A 25,873-nucleotide genomic window follows, 5' to 3' on the forward strand; every position below is an offset into this window, starting at 1 on the left:
GAATCCTTTCAATAACGCATGCATGTATTCACGGTGAGTTATCGATTTTGCAGAATGAAATTGACTAGCTATTGCTTTTCACAATTCATAAGGTCCCGAGTTCGAGTCACTCCAAGATTCATGTATGTCGTCCAGTTACAGAGTTGACAATTCGTTATCATGGACGTTAAATATGAATCTAAGAGACTGACTTCGGTCTGCTTGCGGCTTTGATAAGCCAAATAAGTATAGCTTCTTCGGGAGTTCCTGCTTGCAGGAGGATCTAAAATACATACATACATGCAATTTTGATTTATTCTGCTCACCGGTATTTATTATGACATTATTATTATTATAACAGACACTGTTGTAGTGCCCTACCTCAGCCAAGTACCGCGGTAGCCTCCATTGCTTGGTTTCTATCATCAAGCAGGAAATCGGTATATAAACCTTAAAGTTAAAGTAATAATATGCTCTATTAAAATTAGACCAATAATGATTATGGTGATAATGATGGTGATGGTGACGATAGCGAAAAACGGTTTTGGGGACAATGACGGCAATAGTGACAGCGGTGATTACCATTTTTGAGCCAATCCACCCCTGGGTTAGGGGGTTAAGTTTAGCTGATCTACGGATGTTCGTTAAAAGGGACGTTGTATATTTGGCCCTATTCGTAAGGTAGACTGCCGCGTTTCATGTCACTTTAATATGGGGTGAGAGTGGGTGGGGTGTTAGCATGGAATTGCATGTCATGGAGAGAAGGGCAATGGAATGGGAGGCAGAGATCATCCCATAATTGGTACCTACTCTTTTGTATAGGCGTGTCACTCTCAGATAATTGCTGATACATGTTCTTCTGTTTATGTTTATCATCATTACCATAAATGACATTCTTTTGAATATTATTTCCGTATTTATAAATGTTTAATCTCAGTAAATCATCGTCATCATCATGATCATTACCTTACTAATAAATCTAAAGAACAAAGACCATAAATGAAACTATAGTCAAGGGCGGCGGAACCGGGGGGGGGGCACAGGGGGCACGTGCCCCCCCCCACTTTTCCTCAGGATAAAAATGTGCCCTTTTTCTACATAAAAAATTGTACTCTTGATCACCTTATTAGGTCAGCGATATTTCAGTAAGAGATCTAATCCTAAGTTAGAAGTAATAATGGATTCTGTGGGTCAAACTCAAATGTTTACTACCACAAGGCTTCTAGCATTCTGGTGAGTGCCATTATGCATATTCAATTTGTCAAAAAAATCCTAATACATTTCCAAAAATACATTGCTATATTACAGTGTGACTTTGTAATAAGCAGAAGCCATTTATAGCCTACTATGAATAATGAGTTTAGTTTTAATATCCCATAACCTCCCCCATCCTTTCGTATTTTGACATGTTTCATTTGCTTTCATGCATGTATCGATCGCGTGTGTACGGACTTTGACTTTATAATGATTTCACCTCATTTTGTCTCGCAAGAAAACTTGTTCCTTGTTTCCAATATGCACATTGGATATTGCAGTGCTAGTATGCATTTTATCCTTGAGGGGGGGGGGGGCAGTGGCGGAGCGTCCATACAGTCAGAGGGGGTGGATGCCCCCCTGACGGACTCAAAATGACTGCTGGCGCCCTTTTCAGCTTTTTACCACTTTTTTACTTATTCGCGATTATTGACTATTTTATTGCGCTCTCAAATACCTATTAACATTTGTCACATTTTGTTGGTGTAATTTTCTGACAAAATGGCGATGACACCTATTTATTCTTCGTTTATCTGCAAATAGGGAAAGGGTCATTTCCGGCAATCTAGGGAGTATCTTTACTCAAAAAATTTCTGTACGCTCCGCGCCAACCTGTGGTGGCGCTCCGCTTAGATAGTGTCGAAAGCGCCCGGCCTACAGACCATTCTCGCCCCTGACCATCACCCCAAGCTCCGCCACTGAGGGAGGGGGGGGGCGTTGATGGAGTGATGTGTATACGCAAATAAGATAATACAATAAGAGTTATAAAGGGTACTAAATATCAGGCTGCATCAGTCCAATCGAATTTCTGCAAAGTGCCCTTCGACGTCGGTGCCCCCCCCCCCCCCAGATTAAAAGTGCTTCCGCCGCCCTTGACTATAGTATTGTGTGTATAACAAGCAAATTATTTGCGTATTACTGAATGAACCATGAACCATCAAACCTGGCTCCTTATACAAAGGAACTAGGTTATAAACCATTGAACCATCTCGCTAGATCAGTATAGCTCGTATCCTCTATGGTGAACTGCGGATGGAGCGTTTGCGCTTTTTGTCGTAGGAGCCACAGCGTTCGGGATCAGGTTGGTTTTCGCCACAATCCGATTCGTCTGATCCATCAGAGCAGTCGATGTATTCTCCGTCGCATACGTCACACTCGGTGATACACATACCGTTATCACATTCAGCAACACTGAAAGGTTTCAGATCCTCCTCGCTATAAGCCTCTTCACATAACGCTATGAATTTTAAGACGATAGAATGGAAGTTATTGAAAATTTTAAGATTTATTAGGTGTGGAATTTTGGGGGTGGGAGGGGGGGGGGCAACTATAAAGCCATCAGGCATCATTGGACAATATGATAAAAAAAAAAGGGTTTCTATACGACGAAATACTTCCCCAAAACAGCTAACAGCAATCAAATATCTGAATGTTTGATGTATATAGTATAGAAGATGCCATGTTGGTTTCTATGTTGCCTCACACATGAGAATGGATTATTGAGATAGTCTGTAGGCTATAATGTGAAATTATTGAGCTACATGAGTATTGAATGGTTTTCTGCATTTAGCACGAATCTGTTTCAGTTTTTGTTTCTGTGTGAGGGTGGGTGGGGTGTCTACATGCGTTTGTTTTGTATTGTGACCGAGGACTTGAACGAAAGAATTCCAGATCCTCGGTATGGATTTCTTAAGAATCACCACGTCCTCGGAAGAATTCTATTGTGCATGTGGGGTATTGTTAAGGGTACGTGGATTTGAACAATGGAAAAGTACAATGGGGTCTTCGGTCTGAATGTAACTTAATAAACATATGTGCGTGTGTGTGCGTTTGTTTTTCTATCTGACCGAGGACTTGAACAAAAGAATTTCAGGTCCTCGGTTGTGATTTCTAAAGAATCACCAAGTCCTCGGAAGAATTATATTGTATGGGGTATTGTTAAGGTTAGGGTACGTGGATTTGAACAATGGAAAAGTACAATGGGGTCCTCGGTTGGAATGAAACACAAACATGTATGGGTGTGTGTGTTATAACGATCGATCGGTTGGCTTCAAATGTTGCATCTACAATGCGGCATTGAATGTGCTCTGTACTGCTGACATTGGTTTCAGGGTCAGCATTGCTTAAAATCATCCAGAAGATACAAATAGAAAAGGAAAGTATAGTTTCATAACCATCACAGATTAACAAACTGGACTGCAGCGCCTAGACTGACCACAACCCGAGCCTGACTCTACCGTCGTGACCTAGTTTACGATAGTCGAGAAGACTCCGCAGTTTATAACAACTGACCCCTCATCCGGCCCCGCCCCCACGTGGCGTAGGTTTAGTTATGTCGAGTCTCGATCAGTCTGCGGTTGGTTTTTAAGAATTATCCCCTCCCTCGCCCGCCCCGCCAAAACAGAATTAGAGGTTCGGATTCACCAAATAATCTATTGTGACCGCTCATAAACCTCTGTACAGGTCGCGATACAGAAAATTGAAGATGTGTTAAGGGTCAACAGTCCAGTGGTGGGGTAGTCTGTACAGGTAGATCGAAACAAACTATCTTCGACGATTAAGTTTGTAAACTCAGAAATAATGTAAGGTGGCTGGCTGTATGTGTAATACTCATGTCACTCTTCAAAGAGTTCATATTAACTTACATTTTTCTATAGATTTAAGTTTCCTTACCTTCCCATTCATCTTGACAACTTTGTTCATCTTCATCTTCATAATTATTGCAATCCAAAACACCGTCACATTCGTCATAGCGTGCATCAAGACATTCGTTGTCCCCGCAAATGAATAAAGATCCCTTTAAGTATAGCTGATATGCGTCATAATGGTTGCATTCCACAATCCATTGGCCGCCGTTCCCTACGAAAAATTAGAAATAAATATACGTATATATATACATATTTAAGATTTCAATTATATATATATATATATATATATATATATATATATATATATATATATATATATATATATATGGGTCTGTGTGTATGAGTGTGTTTTTTGATCGCTCAACGCGTTAAACTGAGTAACAACAACTATAGTGTTCTACTAGTCTCAACTAATTCTCTCACAGAAATGAGACGGTAATGCGGGGGTGGGGGGGGGAGGGAAGTGGTGTGGATGGAGATGGAACAAACACAATTGCCCTTTCTGCGTGGGATCCTACGAAAGGCCTAAATGACACTGTCTTAACTTGGTATATCCCATAGGTGTAGTCCTATCTCATATTTCAGGTTTCTGATGTTCTTCAGATTCACTTACAAAAACGCGGACCCACCCCCCCCCCCTCCCCAGTAGGTCGGATATGTATTGACCTGTTTCTTACTATGTGTACAGTAGTTATCTAAGAATTGGGACCAAACGTTGAGTGTCATAAAACCTAAAATCAAAACTAAATCTCATTTGAAACAAAACTTAAATTGAGGCATACTGATAAATAAAACTTGTGTGCCCGTCAAAATCAAGAAAGGTACAGGAAAATTAAAAGTTCAAGTAATTATTAAACTGAAGGTTATTAGATAGCCTAAACACCTGTATACATACGTGGTTAATTTAATGGGATTTGTTACTTTAATGGGTATATAGGTTATTAGTATAAATTGACCCTTCACATTTTAAGCAGTGTTAAAATAAGTGAAAAGTTTCACTTTCCTGGAAGTTCTGATGCCCTCAAGTACTTCCAGACACTGGATTGGAAAATTCCTTTAGTCCATGGAGGTCAGACAAATGTTGAAGCCTGAGTTATTTTTTTAAATATTTTGTTACCATAAATGGACCTTTTAGCAGATTTAAGATGAAGGATAGGGTTCTTGATCAGCTTTAACACATTTCCTACCGTGGGGGGGGGGTGGCATTGGGGAGGGGAGAGGGTAGCGTTCGCGGCTATGATTTACATCTAGCCACAAACGAGCCATTGCCTCATCTCATTTATGATCATGATTATATTATCCCCATGGTAACGCCATTGCATAGTTCTTGTGTTTACTGTATACATGTGTGGTCATACTTACTTAACCCATAACCCTCTGCACACGCAAGTGAACATCCTAGCAACCAGATAGCCATTTTAATTCCAGACATTTTCTATGGCAAAGAAAGAAACAGAAGAATAGGTTCAGACCTACAGAGGGAGAATATCTTTAAAAGTATTGTGCATTTAGTTTCCAACATTTGATTTCTGCTAGGCTATGCCAATAAGCCGTAGGCCCTAATCGTGGTTTCAAAAGCCAGATAGTATAATAATTGTAAGATGTCTTTTGGGTCCAAAAAAATTGTCGGAACATAGAGACGTCGGAACATATAGAGACGTCGGAACATATAGAGACGTCGGAACATAGAGACGTCGGAACATAGGTGTAGTGAAATATATTTTGCGTGTTTCCGTATTGTTGTCTGTTACATAATTTGGTGTAACTTGGTTTGACCATACCTCAAATTGTTCAGATTCAGCTGCATAATTATTCGCACATTTTTGAACGAGGACCTTGCGTGATTGGCTTGTTGAACCCTCGTGATTTGTGTTATGTAATAAGTCCTATTCAATGTCCATTGATATATATATATATATATATATATATATATATATATATATATATATATATACATATATTGGGCGCACACGGAAAAAGGACTATTGGCGTTGGTTGCGTCTAGCCAGGATACATAATTTTATAAAGATAACTTGCGAAATGGTTGGAAAGTAATGCCACGTAACCAATAATGCTGTTCGTAATAGGGACCAGTGGTTTCTTGATGTTCTCGATGTTAAAGGGCTAAAGAGGTATTTTGGTGTTTATATATTATAAGTTAAATGCTTTCTTCGTGTGTGTTTGCTGGTTCATGTTTGTGCAATAGTGAAATTTGTGTAGTTTTATTTCTGCCAAAAAACAAACAAACTATAAACTATTAAACTATAAACTATTTTTGTATTTCGATAGTTTTACGGAGTCATGGAGTCATGCGACTGCGGAGTAAAATAAATTGCGGTGACTTCAACTTTTGTACGAATCCGTCCTCATGTTCGTCTTGCCACGACCGTTACAATATAGGGATGTCACCGTGGCCACGAGGGAAGGGTGTGGGATCAGAAAGCTACATCAATATTGTCCCCACACACGACCCCAATTCCATACCCCACCTTAATGTTCTAACAGTTTTTTTTTTTCTTTCAAATTTCGGCAAGATAAAATTATTGACAAATCTCAGAAAGTTTCGTAATATTCCCGGAAATTGAGAAGGGTTAGGTTAGCTGCAGCTGAAAGTTTTCAGCTGAGCTATATAGAGATCGTGTGATTCTGCCGAAATTGATTCTGTGTCTATTTCAATGACTGCCATTTCGCCATTTTCATTCGATTTGGATTACAATTTCACGATATTCACGACCAGTATGCGTTTTGGTGTGAGTAGCAAAATTTCTTCCGTCTTAATTTTCCCGTCATTTTGGGAAGTAATTCCACCCGTGGGAGACTTGTTATTCAGGCTTCCTATGTATAGTTTGATGTCATTCTCTGTAAATAGGACTTCTTGGCAGATTTGCAATTGGAACTTTTCAACAGTTTGTTTGTGGAATACCTATATATTGTTGGAGCCGTTTCCGATTTCTGTTGTTTAACGTTTCTCTGTGGTATACGTCGGTTCTAAACAAGTTGCAGGTCGTTCTACTATTGCATGGGTGCAATGTTCGTGATCAATTTTGAGTTAGCAAAATTAAAACGGGATATCCACAACATTTTAGCAGAGAATTATACTTTTTTAACGTTTTTAGTTCTTTTATTGCGAGAATGAAACCTACGAAGTGCATATAATGTTTTTTTTTTAATTTATTTTTGTTTGCATTGGGCATAGCTTATTACTAGTAATTTCAACGATCTATTGCCTGAAATAAGTTCCTGACAGTGTTTCCAAAAAGGTAGATGCCCAGTGGTGGACCGTCCATACAGTCAAGGGCGGATGCCCCCCCCCCCCCGACGGACTCAAATGGACTGCTGGCGCCCTTTTCAGCTTTTTGCCACTTTTGACTTATTCGCTATTTTTGACTTTTTTATTGCGCTCTCATCTACCTATTGACATAGTTTGTCTCATTATCTGCAAATTAGCAAGGCCCGGAAAGGGTCATTTCCGGCGATCTAGGGAGTATCTTTACACAAAATATTTCTGTACGCTGCGCGCCAACCTGTGGTGGCGCTCCGCTTAGATAGTGTCGAAAGCGCCTCTACAGACCATTCGGTCTCGCCCACCCCCCCCCCACCCCACTGACCAGAACCCTTAGCTCCCCACTGCAGAAACCAGGAAAGGAATGACACTGCTATCCCGTCTATATCTTATATTTTCGCACTAACAAATTGAAAAAAACTGCTTAGAAATAATGCGGCCAATCAAAACAAATTTCTCAAAGAGAAGCTTAGCTGAGCTTCTGTAGCGGTGCTGATCTTGTTTCTATCTAGTAATGCAAAACAATTGCAGTAAATTTCAAGCAATAAACGTTTTGTCACCTCTTTGTAAATTCCATTGAACTGAATGTGCAAAGAAAATAGTAGAAACATTCGAAAATGCAACTCGATTAAGAAGATGAAGAGTCGAGCAAAATGTTAAAACCTTGTTTATTGCATATTTGTTTAGTCTTTATTTATCTACGCAACTATGCATTGGTAAACCAGAAGAAAAAAAATGTATAGGCAAGACTGTGGAGGCAGGAAAAACATGAATGCAGAGCCAATAGTAAAACCAAAAAAGTTTTAACAAGGAAAACAAGCATCTAACAGAAAATTAATGTAGTAATTATGAAAACAATGAACTGTGTTATACCTATGCAGTATTTGTTAATTGTATACAATAGTGTTTCGCTTTTTTTTAAGCTCGGTCAGACAGTCAAAATTATGCACATGAAATCTACTGTAAACAGTTGTAAACGAAGTAATATCATGAGATAGACCTTTCATCGGCTAATAGCAGCCTGCCTGTACAAAAGCACTGATATTCTCTTTCCCGTTAGATTCACTGATAACTTGTCACCAAATTCGATTCTTCAGTTTTTACAGTTTCGAACCCACCCCCCCCCCCTTCCACCTCCCCCACCATCCGCTCCTCCCACAAAATAATTACATGTAATGATCATAATAACTGTAGAAAGGTTGATCATTTCCGCCCAGAATTCTTTATGTTAATAAGTATATATAGTTCTGGGTACATTCGCTTTGTGAGGCCTACCCTCTTGGTACATTGTTCTGAAATTAGCAGATAATATCGACTGCATAATTGAACGTTTGTTGTGACCGAGAACAAGCAAGCTAATAACATTTTGTAACTATGCAATTACGTAAAAAAAAAAATAGATAAACAAACAACAAAACCTAATAAAAACACACGCACAATAAGAAATGTCAAAGCAGCTGCTTTACATCACATAGTATGGTTACAAATAAAATCAAAACACAGGAAATGTTTTAAAGGGAATTAAAGACAATATATTACTCTCTTTTCTTTTATGCTGGGTTTGCTGTTTCTTCTCCTCGTAATAATCTTGATAAAGCTAGATAGATATGTTTACTTTCATGGTGAAGAATAAATTGCAATTTATTAATACCTATTATAATAACGTAAAAAGTATAGAAAATATATAGCAGAATATATTCGTTTGGCATCCATGCCTACCACGTGTGACTCTGTATTACAGCTTGCATCAAGGGAAATGAAAATATGATAACGTAAAATAACGAAAATATAATATAGAATAATAAAAAAAAATAGAAAGAAAGACAGTCCATATGAAACGAAATTACCATTTTCATGAAATCTGCAGGAAATCATTAGAAGAGAAACAATTATCCGCTGAAATGTATCAAAAATTCAATTAATACAGTGATCATAACAGCCCAGTTTAATCCTCTTACCTCACTGACATTGGATCGAATAGCTTGTAACCCCCTACCCTCCTCCCCCACCAAGTTCACCAAACGCAGTACATGCATGCTTCGTCTATTGATATTACCAATGTAAAATAGCAAGAAATATCATTGTAACCAAAGTACGAAAAACAACATGTTATTATGCGGGGTATCCCTGACGAAGCTGAGTGCAGTCGCCCTCTATCGTTGCCATGAAGTCAGAGTTACACAGAGTTCTGGGTCTACGTCAGAGCCGTCTGTACAATCAACATTATAATAACCATCACAACTGTAACACTCTGTTATACATATTTGGGTTTTTTCAGACTATATCAAAAGCAAACTTGCTTAGATCCTTCATTCCTTGACTTCTTTCGCACATGCAGCTGTTGATATTACAGCAAAATATTATCCAAACTTACTGGTATATATTTCATATACATATTATTGCAAACATTCTCAATATTTTGAGGGCTCCTCTGGAAAGCAGTGCTTTAAGTGTACTGAGCATGCAGGACTACCCTCATTAAAGATGACAATAATAATAATAATAATAAAAAAAATAAAAAACTTCATGATTATTGAAAACTGTTTTTGGTCCCCAGATAACAAATAAGGGTCCCAGAGAAACAACGACGACAATTATAAGCAGTACTTTGTTTGCCAATATCCAATATTGTTTTATTAAATATGGATCCATTGATTCGGATTGATTGATTCATATTTCATTTCAAAGGTAATTTATTTGAAAATTTCTAGTTACAGTTTAAACATCTCATGGCTTAAAATGTATCTTAGCGAGAGTAATGGTGTGTGGAAGATCTTTTTAGATTATCATTTGAGTGATTTTGGAAAAGAAGTTTACTTAAAAGGTAATTTTAGCTAAATGGATTATATTTCTAACATCAATATTTTGTTGTTGTTGATAATTGATATATGTAAAGCGTGGTTTATTTTGAGTTTTAAAAACCGACAAGAAAAGTTTGAAAACGAGATAATTTGGAATAATTTGAACATTAAAGTTAATAATAAGACAGTGTTTAATCAGTTCCTGCACTTGAAGGGAATTGACGACTTTATACACATTTTTTTTTTTGTGTCTTCAATAATGATAGAAGAATATTGCAGTATAATGTATTTGTGAAAGTCTATATTAGACAACTTTCCTTGTATCATGTGTAATAGATTAATTTCTGCTGTTCCGACTTTGTGGACGGAAAACTTGCTCAATACAGACTACTCAGATAATAATAATGAAACTGCTAAACAGTATACGTTCAAACATACACCGAAAAAATACACTATACAGTGGCAGTAAATTACAAATACACCGTACCACGTGACCAAGTCGGAAAGTGGAGTTAACGGTGTACCAGCGAAACCTAGGAAATTGGCCCTCCCTTTAAAAAAATCTAGCTCAGAGGATACCTTTAATAGATTGCTTTATCACAAGAATATTTCACAATTGGCATATGCCATTATCACCAAAGGATCGACTCGTTCCGAGCACAACTTAATTACAGAGATGGAATTATAACTTCGACAATTAAAACTGGTCAAATATGTTCTCTAGTGCCTAATTCTTGGATGCTAACTTTGTTCTTGGATGCAGTATTTCTAATTCCGTGTTTTATACAGAATTTAAGGCACTAGTAGACGCGTACATGTCATGGCAATTATCGAGAGCATCGTTATGTTCTTTCTGCAAAATTGAGTACCACATATATCACGTGCTATTGATATATCACGTGATTGGTTCCAACTTAAATCAGGCCTCAGTTCGGGGCAATCAAAAACCGAAAATGGTCAATGTGGACAGGGGATTTGATTTATTTATTTAGGAGCCCAGTCGGGGGGGGGGGGGTGGAGTGGGAGGGTGGTGATAATTGTGGGTAGTACTAGTTACAAATCTGCAAGTGTTATAACATGATATAGAAGTTTGTTGTACAACTGACAATTAAATGTGGATTTTGTTTTCGGCTCTAAAGATTTCCTTCATGCTTTCCGCAGTCTTCACTGACTAACTGGGAACGAGGGGGGGGGGGGGAGGGGCGGGCGGATCTCAAGGAATCATTCAACACTAAAACGATCTCTTCTTTGACATGAATTTAAGGTACTGACCTATTTCGCTTTTGTTGCTGTTGTTGTTGTTAATGGTTAGAAATGGTTGATCGTATCAAGTGATCAGCTCGTCCTCCGCCCGCCATCCCATACCCCCCCCCCCCGACAAAAAAAACCTCTCACCACCGCAACATATGGAAAAGTTCAGGCTATAAAAGAGCATTTGCTCTACAAAGCCACACAGACTAAACTCCGCCCATGTTATGAGTCACCGGTATGAATATGCATATTGACAGGCGGACTGTTCCATTACCGGCATGGGGATTGTATTTGTTTCTAAATGAATTGATGCTAAAATAATTATGGCAGTGAATGTAAACGAACACTGAGACATGACGTTGTGTTTATACATTTATTTGTCTGCACACCTTTTAATCGAACTTGAGAAAATAACACTTGTTACAAATCAATTGGTTGTAAAAGCAAAATAAAGTAAAAATTTTCAGAAAATGACAAAAAATCATGGCGAACTGTGATAGCGTGGTAGAAAGAATGAAGGCTTACATGGACGAAATGTGTGAATGAAAAAAAAAACTAAGAACGAATACCGTATTTATCCCATTATACGCCCCGGGGCGTAACATTTTTCAAACTGGGGCGTTTATTAGGGGTCAATTTTCTACGATGTTACGTATATGATTAGGCCAAGCCTATATAGGCTTGCACATACGTTTGTTCATAGCCTTAGTCAGCTATTTTCGGACAATTTTGTTTGCTGAATTTTGATGGGAATTTTAGGGGGTCGTTCATTAGGGAGGGGCGTTTAATGGGATAATCCCAACAGGTCTATGTTATGGGGTGGGGTAATGTGTGGGCTCGGGGGATGGTATGGAAACAACAAAATTTAGGTGATTTGATAATTTACACAGTAATTAGGGGAGTAAATTTCTGTCAGCAACTTAGTATTTTCATTCCAGTTAACAATAGACCATGTTGGCAGAGAGGGCAGAAAACATCCAAAATGATGATTTTTCTTGTCACCATTTTTTGTTTATTCTAAATTTCTTAGGTGGCGAGAACATTTCTAGGCTTGACTACAGGCTTAGGGTGGTTATCCTTAAATCCTACAGGTCTATGGGCAGGTAATACCCTTAAGGGAAAATACATTTAGATGTCTTTTAATGCAATATAATGCAATAATCAGATAGTGACACTATTTTCATGAGAAATGTTTACTATTGGATAATGAAGAGGGACCCCTCCCCTCTGCCCCTGACAGCAATTCTACCATATTTGCTAAATTAAATTGTGATTATTTTTTAGGTTTCTGTGCATTCTGACACCCGGACTACATTGTTCACAACAATTGTTATGATTTTGACAGAATACCCTTAATGTTAACCTGAAGATTCAATATCATAGCTATAAAACATGAAAATCAGATGCTGCTTCACTTTCTGGAAATTAATTCACTAAATGCATGTAATATTTTAGTATGTAATTTGCATGTAATTTTTTAGTATGTAATTTGCATGTAATTTTTTTTTCATTTTCTTAATCCTTCTACCAAAAAATCATAGAGACATTCCTGAATGTGGTATAAAATGTGTGTGCATTCAATGCGAGTCACCATTAATAGTAAACAGAATGTTGTATTTGTGATCTCACATGTTTTTATTCTTCGAAGCACGTCCTCCTGTTATGACCAACTTTCTTACACTTTGTGCAGGTTATGTGGAATTTGAGACCTCTCTGATGCTTCTCCTCCAATAGTTCTAATCTATTTTGTTTTAACATTATCTGCTTCAATGCTTCAACACCCTTATGATTGGAGGATCTGAAATACCACCCGGTCACCCTGTCATTGAGCTTTTCTAAGCCCTGCTGAGAAAAATGGGACAGATTACCATGAAGTTCTAAGGATTCGTTAACATGGTAAACAAGTACATGCATGTATGGCGTGACATTAGTGGTGATGTACACAAGATTGAAAGTATTAAGCCAATCCTTTGTTGTTTCACGGAAGGCTGGAATTTCATCCTTTGGGATTTTGTCTTTGAGCATGGTGACAATTGTTACAAATCTAGTCCATAGGGACGTAATCAGTTCTAATTTTGGATGTCCAGGGATCATTTCAGCTAGATCTATATTGTTGAAAATTTCCCAGTGCTCTGGACCTGTAAAATCGCGAGAAGATACTCTTTTGGACTCTTTGTTCACATAGAACTGCCACTCGATATTGAGCTTCTGTACAAAATTCTCGAATCGTCTCATGTTGGCACACTTTTCTGGTGCATAGAGGGTTGAGGAAACAGAAAGGTTATCTCTCTTCCTCAACTCCGTCAACAAATGGCTCACCAGCTGATCAGCAACACGTAAGAATAAGTGCAAGGTGTCAGGAACTACATGGGTGATTGGTATATTGGGGAACAAGGGAGCATGGCTGCAGCTAAACTGAACACTTTTCTGTTTCAACTTAGAGCATTTTACAATTTCCTCAATGGACCGTGCACCCAAGGTGGCATCTGTCATCGACCACTGTTTTCCAGCATCAAAATGTTCCTTGGCCGGACATTTACACCATAGACATGAGAATGCCGAACCAAAGCCATCAATACCCATGACTAAATTAAGAAATTTCAAATCCCCACCCAGGAAAAAATCCACTCTATAAATATGTCCATCAACGTTCACTTCTTGTAGGTTGTTAATTTCACTAATTATATCCCCTAGGCCTTCCTTGAGACAATCATACTTCTCAGGTACCTTTACTATACCTATCAAGTAACTTCCTGTTACTCCAGAGCAGGCCCGTTCTCCAATAATAGAGAATACAAAGTTCAAAACATGAATTCGCTTGCCAATCCTTGTTCCGTCTCCTGAAATCTTTACCTTAATCCTCCCATCTTGGAGAATATCTTCATCTTGTTTGCTTGCAGACATTTGTCTCAGTTTGACAGTTAACCTTTCTTCAATAGATTGGTAAACACCAGTGAAACTTCCAGACACTGCCTGTACATTGAACTGGGCATTAAGATCCTTTATGCGATTTGAAACAAGGTTTTGAGTTGGTAAGCTGTCACAACTTTGAGCTAGTTCGTGATACGCTCTACGTGAAATATTAAACTTGTCTATAAGGTAAACAGCCCTATCAGTTTCACAACGGCCTTTACCTTCGCAGTTTTCAAAAGAAAGTTGCACCTCCTTACTGTGTTCATCTTTAAAGATGATGAGGACTGGTGACATCCCATTTGGTCTCAAGGCTTCCACAACATTTTTAGCTCTATTGATTTCCTTTTTCTTGTGGCGTCGTTTCTGGCAGGCACTGTATTTGCGTTTGTCCTTTGTTTTACCCCTGCTGCGCTTTTTATTCCCATCGGTTCCTAGTTCAGACTGAAGTATCGATGTTGCCTTGACCAGATCTTTCACCACAGTGTTCGCAGTTTCCAGTTCATCCTCCAACAATTTTCTCCGTTTCCGTTCCTCTGCAAAATCTTCTTGTAATTTCCGCTTACGTGGTGTATCAGTTTTGTAAGTAAACTTGAGGTCATATGTGGAGGACTTCAGTTTCGCTAGCAATTTCTTCAGTTGTCTACCTCCTTTACACTTCTTCACTTTATGACATAAAAACTTTACTTTGAAGGTCAGAGTTTTCATCAATGGATCAGTATGCACTTTCTCAAATGTGATTCCATTTTGGTTAAAAATTTCTCGTATCATAGACTCAATATTCTTTTCTGCCAAGGGATCCACGGTTTTGACTAGCTGGTATAGGTAATAATTGTTTACCGGCACATGAACTTTATCTGGGTTGTCCACATGTAGAGCAGCAGTGACCAATGACAAGTAAAGACAGAACAGGAAACACAGTCTGGAAATGCTCACTTGGGAATCCATTGTTCAGCTGATGCAGTTACATTTCTCACTTCAGTACCTCAACCAAATCGGCATGAGTCCCATTGTCTTTAACAAATTTAAAAACAAACATGAATCCTCGATGGAGTAGACTTTGGCAACCCGTGGCGGAATATTCTACTAGAGGTTTCCTCTCATACATTTTAAACTGAACAGAACCATCCACAATAAAGCAAAAATCTGCATGTGAATTCAGAATTCTGCGGTGCCACCCACTACCAAGAAAACAATCCAAGTCGGTCAGTTGATTTAACTTGTAACTGTCTTTGTTACATAGGACGCCGTAAGGCCTTATTTCCTCAAATGTTCCTTTTTGTATTGGTATCTTAATTTCCACCAGTGAATCTGTTTTGCGATTGCCGTTCAATTGTTCTTTGATTTGAAGATGAAGTTGCTTTTTGAAGAGTTCCTCCGCATTTGGTTCAATGCTGGATTTGGGAATGTCTAAAATATCACTAAAATGGCGCCATTCATCATACTTTCTTGGCCATCCCTTGTAATGGACCAGTGCACTGTCTTGTGTTTGTTCCAAAATTTCAAGTTCAAAATATTTTGCTGTGCTCCATTTTACCTGTGAAGTTTTTCGAGAAGTGTCCAACTTAATTTCACTCTGTAGAAGGAGACGGTAGTTTTCTTTTCTCCTGGCTTCACGAGGGTGTGACTCGCGTGGTGGAGTCATAATGACACATTCTTGCTAGGAAAGGAAAGGGGAAAATAAATTAAATATGTAATAAATGCAATCAAATAACTTATAGTGTCAGGTACGGATGTACCGGATTCCAGATTTTAAGATCCGGCCAGAGGTTATAATGGCAACATGAAAGGGGCCCCCTCAAACAGTGTTACGTTTTTTTTCTAAGGCCCACCAAACTTTGTTGAGTGGCTACACTGCCAACTTGTGAGAGGAGCCCTATAAAACAGTGTTACGATTTAAAAAAAATAAGTACACTTACCACCAAACCTTGTTGAGTGGCTACACCTCCAACTCACGAGAGGAGCCCAATCAAACATATTACGTAATTTTGAGAACGCCAATACACATTACATAATGATAATGTGACGGTGTAGCCGGCTACACCGTGGAGCTTGCAGTTGATTGGTATTCTGCAATTTATTCTTGTACCATACGGTAAAGTATGATCAGTGCAGTAGGCTAGCCTACACTGAATTCTAGGCCAAGGCCAAGGGAATGAAAGTCATATCGGAATACTGTCCTGGTGGTTTCATGAAACACATGAGGCTTTTCTCATTATTTTGAAACACTGGCCAAAATATGGCAAACCATAATTAATTAATGATGTCATGTAAACAGCATCCTAGTAATGAAATGTATGAATGCAAGGAAATGTTCCAACACGTTATTTTCCCCGAAATCATGTGAAATCAGGAATAAAATTTCGGTTGTATATTACTGTTGACGTCATTTATTAGGCAAACTCATGTATTTGACTTAATTAACTGGGGTACATGGAGTTACCCACTTACAGTGGTATCATCCAAAGTGATAGTCCTAGCGATAGCTTTAGCCTACGTACATATGAGTGTACCTAACTGTACGAAACCATATGCATTAATACATAAAGCACGGTAGGCCTGTACGTTCGCTACAAACGTTTACGTGGGCAATTTATATCACTATATTCATCCTATTTCAACGGAAACTATGAAATAGGATTCTCAACTTGTTCATTTATGTATATTGCAATGTCGTCATCTTATTTCATTGCATATTACTTACCAAATCTCGAAATTCACCTCAGAAATCACGATTGTCGGACGAAGCATCAGTGAGATACACAAGCCTGTTGATACACAAGCTGATTCGTGACGTAGCTCATGAATAAATAATGAGGCGTTATAATGAGGTTTTCGAAGAAAAATTTCTAACAGAAACTTTCATTCGATGGAAAAAAGACATACAGTGAACATTAACTAATCAGAAATAGGCTTATATAATATGAAAGAACAGAATTTGAAGTTAGTTGCGCAAGTTTAGCCATGCAGTTTGATCAAACGGTCTGAGAATTCGAGTAGTTTGAAGTTAGCGTCCTTGTAAAATAAACGAATATGCAAGCACATAAATCCGACTGGACTAAAAAATTAAACTTTTTTAATCGGAAAACGACATACAGTAAAGTTCAGATTAATGATGATTCGTTAAAAGATTATGAAAGAGAAATGTTTAAACTACTGTAATTTGTTTTAGCCGATATCAGTAAATGATATCGGTACATTGATTTTTTTCAAAAGATCGCGATACGGTCGTTTTGGAAGGTATAAAACACACACTTAAGGCCCGAGGTCGACTATGCACGGATCAAATGATCGCCACCTTTCCATATGGTTTATTTCAGTATATGCACACCGTAACGCGTTACATATCCATGCACCGAACGCCAGTCAGTAAGTGATTAATTAAGACAGTGACGTCACACATATTAATTATATCGTAGATGTATCTATTATACTTCTGAGAAAAAAATGACATTGTCTTTTCTTCTACGACGTCTGGGCGACGGAATCGATATCGCATATCTCCCCTGGGGAGGGGGTTGGCGCGAGCGAGAGGGGAATGTACTATTAAAATAACCAAATCCAGCGTTGTTTGAAGATATATCCAGTTCCTTGAATCATGGAGGTACCTCCATGCTTGTATTAAATGCAAGGGCGTAGGAACCGGGGGGGCTGGGGGGCGCCAGCCCCCCCCAGTGAAAAATGTGGAGGGGCGGAAGTATCATTCCGCCCCCCCCCCCCCCCGCTTCGCAAGTCAGAAAACCCCTTTTTCATTTCCAAATGAGAAAAAAATCTCATTTGGAGCACCAAATTGCATCAAAGGCCTGGTGAAAATACAAAATTAAGTTTACAAAATGGAGTGGGTGTTGAAGTGTGCTATATTGCACCAAATTGCATCTGAGGCTACCTGGAAATGCAAAAAATTCCAAAGGGGAGGGGGACACCCCCTCCCCTTAGACCCCTCCCCCAGGCCGGCCATCAGTCTTCAGCCCCCCCCCACTCAAAAGTACCTTCTTACGCCACTGATTAAATGTAGAGACAAGAGTATCATATTTTAGTAGTATCACATTTCATTAGTTTGGTTGTAACTTGTATACAATTACATTCCTGGTGTGAACGACTTAAATTGTACAGACTATAGCGTGACATGAGGATGCCAATTGGAATACACATCCATATCTATACCTGGCTCGGCCAATATCATGGAATTGAAATTAGGTGAAAGAAAAACGAGGATATATGGGATTATGAAGGGGTAACAGGCTAATGTTTATACCTATGTAGGTGATTAACAGAAATTTATACAAAGAAGCCATGTCGCACTTGCTTACAACATTAATACCTTTTGCAGCTATTTGAAGGTCACTCCGCGCCATCTTGATACACCTAAAGCAATGACTCGCGCAAAGGGTGCCTACGTTATAGTAACGAGGTTTCGACGAAATCCTGATCTCATCGTCAAAACATCTCTCATTTTCACATATTAGAAACACTTGATGTACTAGATTAGTTGGATGAGCCCCTGGGGAGCAGGCACTCCGAGTTGGAGGGACACAAACAATTTATGGAGGATAAATTAATAGGGTGGGGTGGGTGAATACTAGTCTGAAAGTTGAGTGGCATGCCCCCTGTGCCAAGCCTGGCTACGGGACTGTTGGGGGGGGGGGGTTGGCATACTTAAATGGAGTCATATAGCCGACTTAGAAAAATGGTCAGTGAACGATAAAGACTGATAAAGTCTACACTGCAGGTCGACTTGATCATGTTGAGGTCAAACATTTTCTGAAACATTTTTATGGCAACTAAAGTCTTCAAAAGCTGAAGCTCGGTGAAAGATCTTCGACAAATTGCTTCGTCTGTTAACTGAAATATACCTCACAGTAATGAAACAACCAAGATGCAGCTATTGCTGTGTAAAAGTTGATGATGTAGGTGCGTGGAAATTAGGTCAACACGCAAAACGATTTTGGATAGAACTTCCCAAAATGTATTCTCTGTTTCTTTCTGATTATTTTCAATGGACGTATCAGACAGTCCAAGTGGAAACTGGTACAGTATAGACATACTTGCAAAATAAAATTCAACATGGAAGAAGAAATAGATAACCTGTCCAAAAATATCCTACTCCCCTCCCCTCCCCTCCCCCCCCCCCACTTCCCCCAAAATGGTTATAGGCTTCTTCTTTTTTAATTAAGTCACTTAACAAATGATTGACATGCTGTGACTAATTTATTTACAATGTACATCCTTTTATTGAAGCATATTAAAGTTACAATGGAACAAGGCACCATCATAGATGTAGGCCTATAAACGTGTATATTGCAGCATGTTTAGCAGTCTGCCACAGTATATACATTGCTGTCTACTTACAAGTATAGTCTCTTTCTTCCGCAATATTAAATTGTTTTCAGATGTTCTCAGATGCCTTCGGTGATGCATGGTGACTCATATGTGAACACTTTAAGTTGTCATGACATAACAAATAATCACTTCATAATTTCGAAAGGGATGCATGCATTTACCACAAACATATATCATCTTCAACGTCATTTGCTTGGAAGGTTCAATGACTCTGTCGTATTTGCATCTCATTCTTCTTAATTAGCAGTTAGGCCAATATAGGCAAGTAGCAAGAGCAGACTGTCTTCTCAGTCCCAACAAAATCACCAATACTTCAGTTGAATTCTACTTTCCTATCCTAAGCAATTGGATATAGCCTAGGCTAGGCCTAGTTACTATACTGTAGCTTTAATACAACGATGACTTTATAGTTATACTATCATAGTAGTCAGTACTCATAGAAATTGATAAGGTTTTCTATGTCAGTACTAGAGTTAACTTGTAACTAGGCTAGGCAAAATATATGTTATCGCCCGTCAGTGACTGTGTCACTGGCATTGAAATGCAGGACAGACGCAGTGTTGAGGTAATCTAATACCGATCGATGAAAACTTGTTACATCCTTTGGGTTGTATATTAGTTCAGTTAAAAGCCGCATTTTAATCTCTCGGAACCTTGAAAACGTGCAGTATGCTTCCGTAGATAGGCACTGTTACGTCCCAGCAGTACAGATTGAGCAGTAAGAAACTATTTATTGAAACCATTTTTTTTTAAATATCAACATGATACAATATTCCGTTTTTCGTTTTCCATTCCGCATACGTATACCCTTAGAAGTGGCTCACAATTCGTTGAGTTTTAATATTTTAAAGAATTTCTTACAATCTGGAAAATGAAATTGGGTACTTCATTGCCTACATTAAGACTCTACGTAAAATAACAGTGTAGGTTGACGCTTTTGGGTGAGCTGTTGATTGTAAAGATCGCAATATTTGATGAATATTGGATGGATATGATGATGGCGTTCTAGTTTCTATAGCAACCGTGCACTTCTCGGGTGCATACAACTCATATCGTATCACAACTTTGATATTCCATTTGCTGCACAGCGACAAGCGGGAAGTGGCTTCTATATATAAATGTAACTTAGGGTGATAAAGTGTGTCGGAGTTGGTCACTGTAATCACAGGTATTATACTATAATAACGATGATGTAATGTATAGGAAAGTGTGCAATCAACATGAAGACAAAACGTGGCTGTAAGGGACGCATGGTGCATACATGTGTTCTACAGATAAAACACATCAGGACACATTGCATCACATCACATCACATCGGGACACTTAAGAAAAATATCGTGGATGGACTTGACTGGTATACGTGACGAGTGTTTCAGAACGTCTTTTGATCCCTTGTTATCATTCGTATGGGTGAGAAAGATCGTACTAATATGAGGAATGATGTGGTATAGTACTATACTGAATAATTAGACCATTAAATATACATTTACGGGAAATAACTCAATGCATAGATACAAAAGTCTCCCATAACATCAGTATAACCGTGTGTACTGATTTCAATGTTATACCTAATAAAGCGTAACTCTTAATACAAGTAACTTACCCAAGATAGAGCCTGAATGGGCCCTGAAACAGAACAACTTGATCAACTCTAAACAACGGTCCCGTTTCATCAAACCTTTCTTATACGAAACTGGGAAACATAAACTTTATAATCGAGCCCCCGAAATATTGTTATTATCAAATAAGCTCATAGGCGTGGGAGCAATTTATTTTCTTTCAGTAGGTGCCCGAAAAATTCTCAGCATATTGCCCGAATTTTCACAAAAATATTTGGTTGGGGGCTGCAGTCCCCCACCCCCATCCCCCCGCATCCTACGCCTATATGATTAAGCCTACTTTGAATTATCTATAAAACTGTGAGAATTGTGTAAAACAGGATTACAGTATATATAACTCACCTGGTTTCTCGGTTGGATCTTTTGAGTGATGATTTGAAACTTGTGTTGAAAGAACTAAACAAAGTTCAGGAGATCTGTCGCTTCAGTTTGTACCGACAACCATTTATAACATTCAGGATACCCGTATGCAAATTCTGAGTTAACTACGTCTGCGCACTATGAACGATATACATATAATTGTTACGATTGAATGTATGATATACATGTAAGTGATACGATTGGACCGTTTGCTGTGAGATGCTGTCTGAATGAATCTGATTCGTCTAGGGTAGATAGTGGGCGGTGCTTTGCTAGTCTAGGACCATGTGTGAGAACTGAGTTATCTAACTAGATTGCAACTGGCAGGGTCAACCTAATTGATTAGAAAGTAAAACGAAGTAAATATTATCATTATTTCGATGTCACTCCTTATTGGTATGAAATATTTACATCCCATGATATAGAACCAAAAACATTTTGAGTATTTCCCAAAGACTCAACCGTCTCTCCTTAGTTTATGCAAAGTAGATTGAATAATGTGATATTTCTTTCATAAGCGTTAATCAGTCAGGAAGGATATCGAGGGGGACACATCTTGTAAACGGTAGTTTTTAATAGTAACTAAGCAAATACTAACAGTTTCGAATGGGTTAAACCAGGGTTGTCCAACCTTTTGCAGAGGAGGGCTACATGGAATGATTATGATGAAGGAGGGGGCCGCATGAACCCTACGCTCGAATTTTCGATTTTTTTGCCCGAAGCCCAAGGCAACAAAATGTGAGCACTGCGCGCGGAGCGCACTGATTTATTTTCCTTCCTGATAAAACATGAAAAAAGTCCAGCCGCCCGCCCCCCCCCCCCCCCTCCGCTTAGAGAGTGTCACACAAAAAGACCTGTATGCAGTTTTTTGGACCCAGAAGGTTCGAATGATTGATTATATAGCTTCAAATTGTTATCAATAAATCTGCTCACTAAAATTTCGCACCGTAGAGCATCTCTGGCGGGCCGGACGCAACCCTGCGGCGGGCCGGACTGTGGCCCGCGGGCCGTAGGTTGTACAACCCTGGGTTAAACGGTTGGCATCGAAATCTATGAAACCGTCAGAGTCCGCGAGATTGTAGGGTCAACCCCTTTACGCAATAGTGATGAAGTAATGAGGTGTTATCGATGTTTCATTCGAGGAGTAAGTAACGTTTCTGTTTTCAACTCATAGTCTCCCTAAATAAAGCAATTCCAGCAAGAATTTAAAATTTGAAAAAGTAAAATTGGAACTGTAAGTTATATGCATTTAAATCTTCTCATTTTTGGCTTTCCTTCCTTTTACTTGCTGCGTACCGGCAAAGATTTGTCGAACTCAGCCAGATAGAATGTGTAATGTATATCATTGAACAATGTAGTCACGTCCTTACTCAGGAAAGTCAGAACAACACGTAAGATTTTACTGTTAAGTGAAGCTACATCAGGTTCGTCAGTCGGTTTGGGAACTGCAAGGGTAATACTTATATGGTTTAAGGTCTTTAAAGTTAACTTGCACAAATTTCAAATGACTTTACTTATACATACACATTCTGTGTAACCTGCAGTTGTGGGATGACCCACAACTGCCCTTGTGCAGATCACTCAGTAAATAACAAAGTGATCCATTGGAATATATTAAACAACAAATATTTCCTCCCACAACTGTATCCACACTTTGGTCATTTGTGTCATTTGTGTAGGTCATTTGTGTAGGTCATTTGTGTAAACTACTGAAACCCAGAATTGCGTTTTGGCGCCCTCTATAGCACACTGTCCCATAACTGCACTTTTAACTATACACTTTGGCAAGTTGCAGGAACTCTAGTCACACGGCCCACATTACTGTATGGGACAGTATGTAACCCATGAAGAATGTGGGTGAATTCAGTGGGACAAAACTAAAAGTAAAACACCATGTTCCTTTTTTTTTCTAGCAAATTAAATTTGATTAAGTTAGACTCAGGAATGAAACATGCCTTCAGAAATTTAATTTGCTAGGAAAAAGACAGACGGTGTTTTAGTTTTGTCCCACTGAATTCACCATTCTTCATGGGTTACATATACTGTTACATACAGTTGTTGGCCATGTGACTATGTATATAAATAAATAAATATGTAGACGAATACTAAGTACTGATATTTTTTTTTATTTTCAAACGTTTAGAAAGTTTTTTTTTCATGTATTAAGCTGCCTTAAATGTGTGACATTAATGCAGCTAACCAAATATTATATTTTCATTTTGCAATAAATTGCACAGCGAGCAAACTGCATGTTGGAAAATCAACCAGCTTCGGAAATAAACTCTTTGCTAAAAATCTTTCAATCCAGACAGTACTTACAGACATAAATCGATCAAGATTTTAAACTAACCACCGACGAGCACTCTCTCAATGAGTTGCAAAAATTGTTCAAATAAAAGCTCTTGGATATAATATACAACTTCTGGTACGCAAATATCTTCTTTACGAGTGTCATTATAGAATATGAAGTATATTTATTCCTGCTTGTTTCAAATAAACCCAAGTATCGACCATAGAAAAGGACCACTTTCGCGTCTAGAATATTTACAATTGACATGTATTGTGTTTGTTGCCATCATGCAGCTGTATACTACTTTGATTCCAAACTACCAGCAAATTGTTGAGAAATGTCTGGCGTTTGCCAAGAGAAAAAATCAATGTGATATTATCCGTAGCGTTTATTTTCTTATAGAACTTACATAACAAAGATGCTATGCAATGGAAATTAGTTACTTGCTGCAACTTTCCCTTTGAAAGTTATACCATTTATACGAGTTGTTTTTATATTTACTTTGCCATATACAGGTACCCAGACTTCCAGTACGAGTACCACAGCATGAAAACGGGTACAAATACATTTTACCTTGGTACTAGTACAGGCAGGAGCAAACCACGTTTACTCAGAAGAATTCCACACTGGATAGTGTATGGATACACTGGATATATATATATATATATATATATATATGTCACCAAAAACAGAACTAGTATTGTTCGATACAGGTGACAAACGCCTACAGTGGAATTACGACCTTCCTTACCGATTTCGAACCTCTGGACATACAATCAGCGTCCATAGCCTAGTGGTTAGGGTGTCCGCGTACAGAGCGGAAGGCCCGTGGTTCGAATCCCGGTGGAGGCTGAAATTTTTTTCACTGTTCTTGTTTTCCAACTCATTACGATTTTCATATTTATATATATATATATATATATATATATATATATATATATATATATATATATATATATATATGTTTCTTGGTTTCAAAATCGTGCCCGTGGCATTGTGGGTAATGGTGGATGACGTGTCGATATGCGCACAGACCAAACACTTAGACTTGTTCATTTTTCGTTATCAGAGGGGGTCGTAACTTGTGGGGGGGGGGTAGAGAGGTGCGAAAGAGGATCGACTTTATGTTGCGAGGCTGCTTGTACGCTATCACGGGGGGGGGGGGGGTGAGGGGGGAGTCAAAGAAATTGCCAATCATGGGATCAGATTTAAGAATGTTCCAGCATTGCTGAACATTTTGGAGGAGTGGGCGGATTAAGGAATGATAAGAGGTAACAAGAGGAATGTGTTCGGGTGGCATACTTCTATTAGCGTCTATATCAATCCGCCCAAAGTGTTCACTTTCAGGAAAAGTGCCAATTAGGAGCATGAGAACAAGTTTTTTGCTATGTTATCAATTAGAATGTGTTATTTTTTGTGGCTTGGACGTTAAAGAGCATGAATGGAAGCACATGTGGTGCAAAAATTGGGTCAATTGAGGCATTTTTAGACCAGTTTAGACCTCCCCAGGAGCAGCGTACGAAAATTGTTTGCGACTGAGTAAAGAGGTTTGTTTACAAGTGACGAAAACTTCAGGCTCTCGTAGCAACAAAAAAAAATCTGCATGGCCATGGTACGGAAAATTGATGGTGCCATGTGTCACAACTTCCGTGGGATAATACAAAATGGCACACTCTAGCGCCCCTCTGTTGCGACCCCGGGTTTTCCTTGTCCTTCAAAGCCGATAAAATACAATTTTAGATAGATTTCAGGGAAGTAAACTCAAAGGACCAAAAGACTACTGAGAGGTTTCTGATGTTAACAAAAACAATATATTTACAATGATACGATCTCTACTGATTTGTAAAAGGATTATTGGTACTAGAAATTAGGAATATTACAGACAGATTTTACAATATTATACGGCCGTTAAATACTTAAAAGATTACTTAACTTATCTTACGCGGCGCGTGCCGGCTCTCGGTTCCTTTCGTAGCTGTTCTGACCTCTTTGCTTTACCAACAACGATGTCGGGAGTATCCCTCGTAGGCTGGTATCCCGTGACTTGTTCAGGAGCAAAACCGTTCCCCGCTGGTCCAATTCGACTCAACGTTTGTATCCCAAGGATGGCTTCCTCCTGGGTGAACTCCGAAAAACTC

General features: G+C 38.7%; 2 protein-coding genes across 2 annotated transcripts; both read right to left on the reverse strand.

Moving 5' to 3' along the window:
• Positions 1-1,964: 1,964 nt before the first annotated feature.
• Positions 1,965-21,573, reverse strand: LOC139965671 (uncharacterized). Its single transcript, XM_071968279.1, has 4 exons — positions 21,428-21,573; positions 5,244-5,316; positions 3,907-4,092; positions 1,965-2,470 (listed from the first exon to the last, which is right to left on the reverse strand). Exons 2-4 carry the CDS (start codon positions 5,311-5,313, stop codon positions 2,250-2,252), a joined length of 477 nt encoding a protein of 158 aa, XP_071824380.1. The 5' UTR covers positions 5,314-5,316; positions 21,428-21,573; the 3' UTR covers positions 1,965-2,249.
• LOC139965668 (uncharacterized) lies at positions 11,576-17,435 on the reverse strand. The gene is made up of 2 exons (XM_071968274.1): positions 16,831-17,435; positions 11,576-15,786 (listed from the first exon to the last, which is right to left on the reverse strand). The coding sequence occupies exon 2, from the start codon at positions 15,072-15,074 to the stop codon at positions 12,852-12,854; it is 2,223 nt and encodes a 740-aa protein (XP_071824375.1). The 5' UTR covers positions 15,075-15,786; positions 16,831-17,435; the 3' UTR covers positions 11,576-12,851.
• Positions 21,574-25,873: the final 4,300 nt, after the last annotated feature.

Source organism: Apostichopus japonicus, chromosome 3 (genome assembly GCF_037975245.1).
Source record: "Apostichopus japonicus isolate 1M-3 chromosome 3, ASM3797524v1, whole genome shotgun sequence".
In the NCBI taxonomy this organism is placed as follows: domain Eukaryota; kingdom Metazoa; phylum Echinodermata; class Holothuroidea; order Aspidochirotida; family Stichopodidae; genus Apostichopus; species Apostichopus japonicus.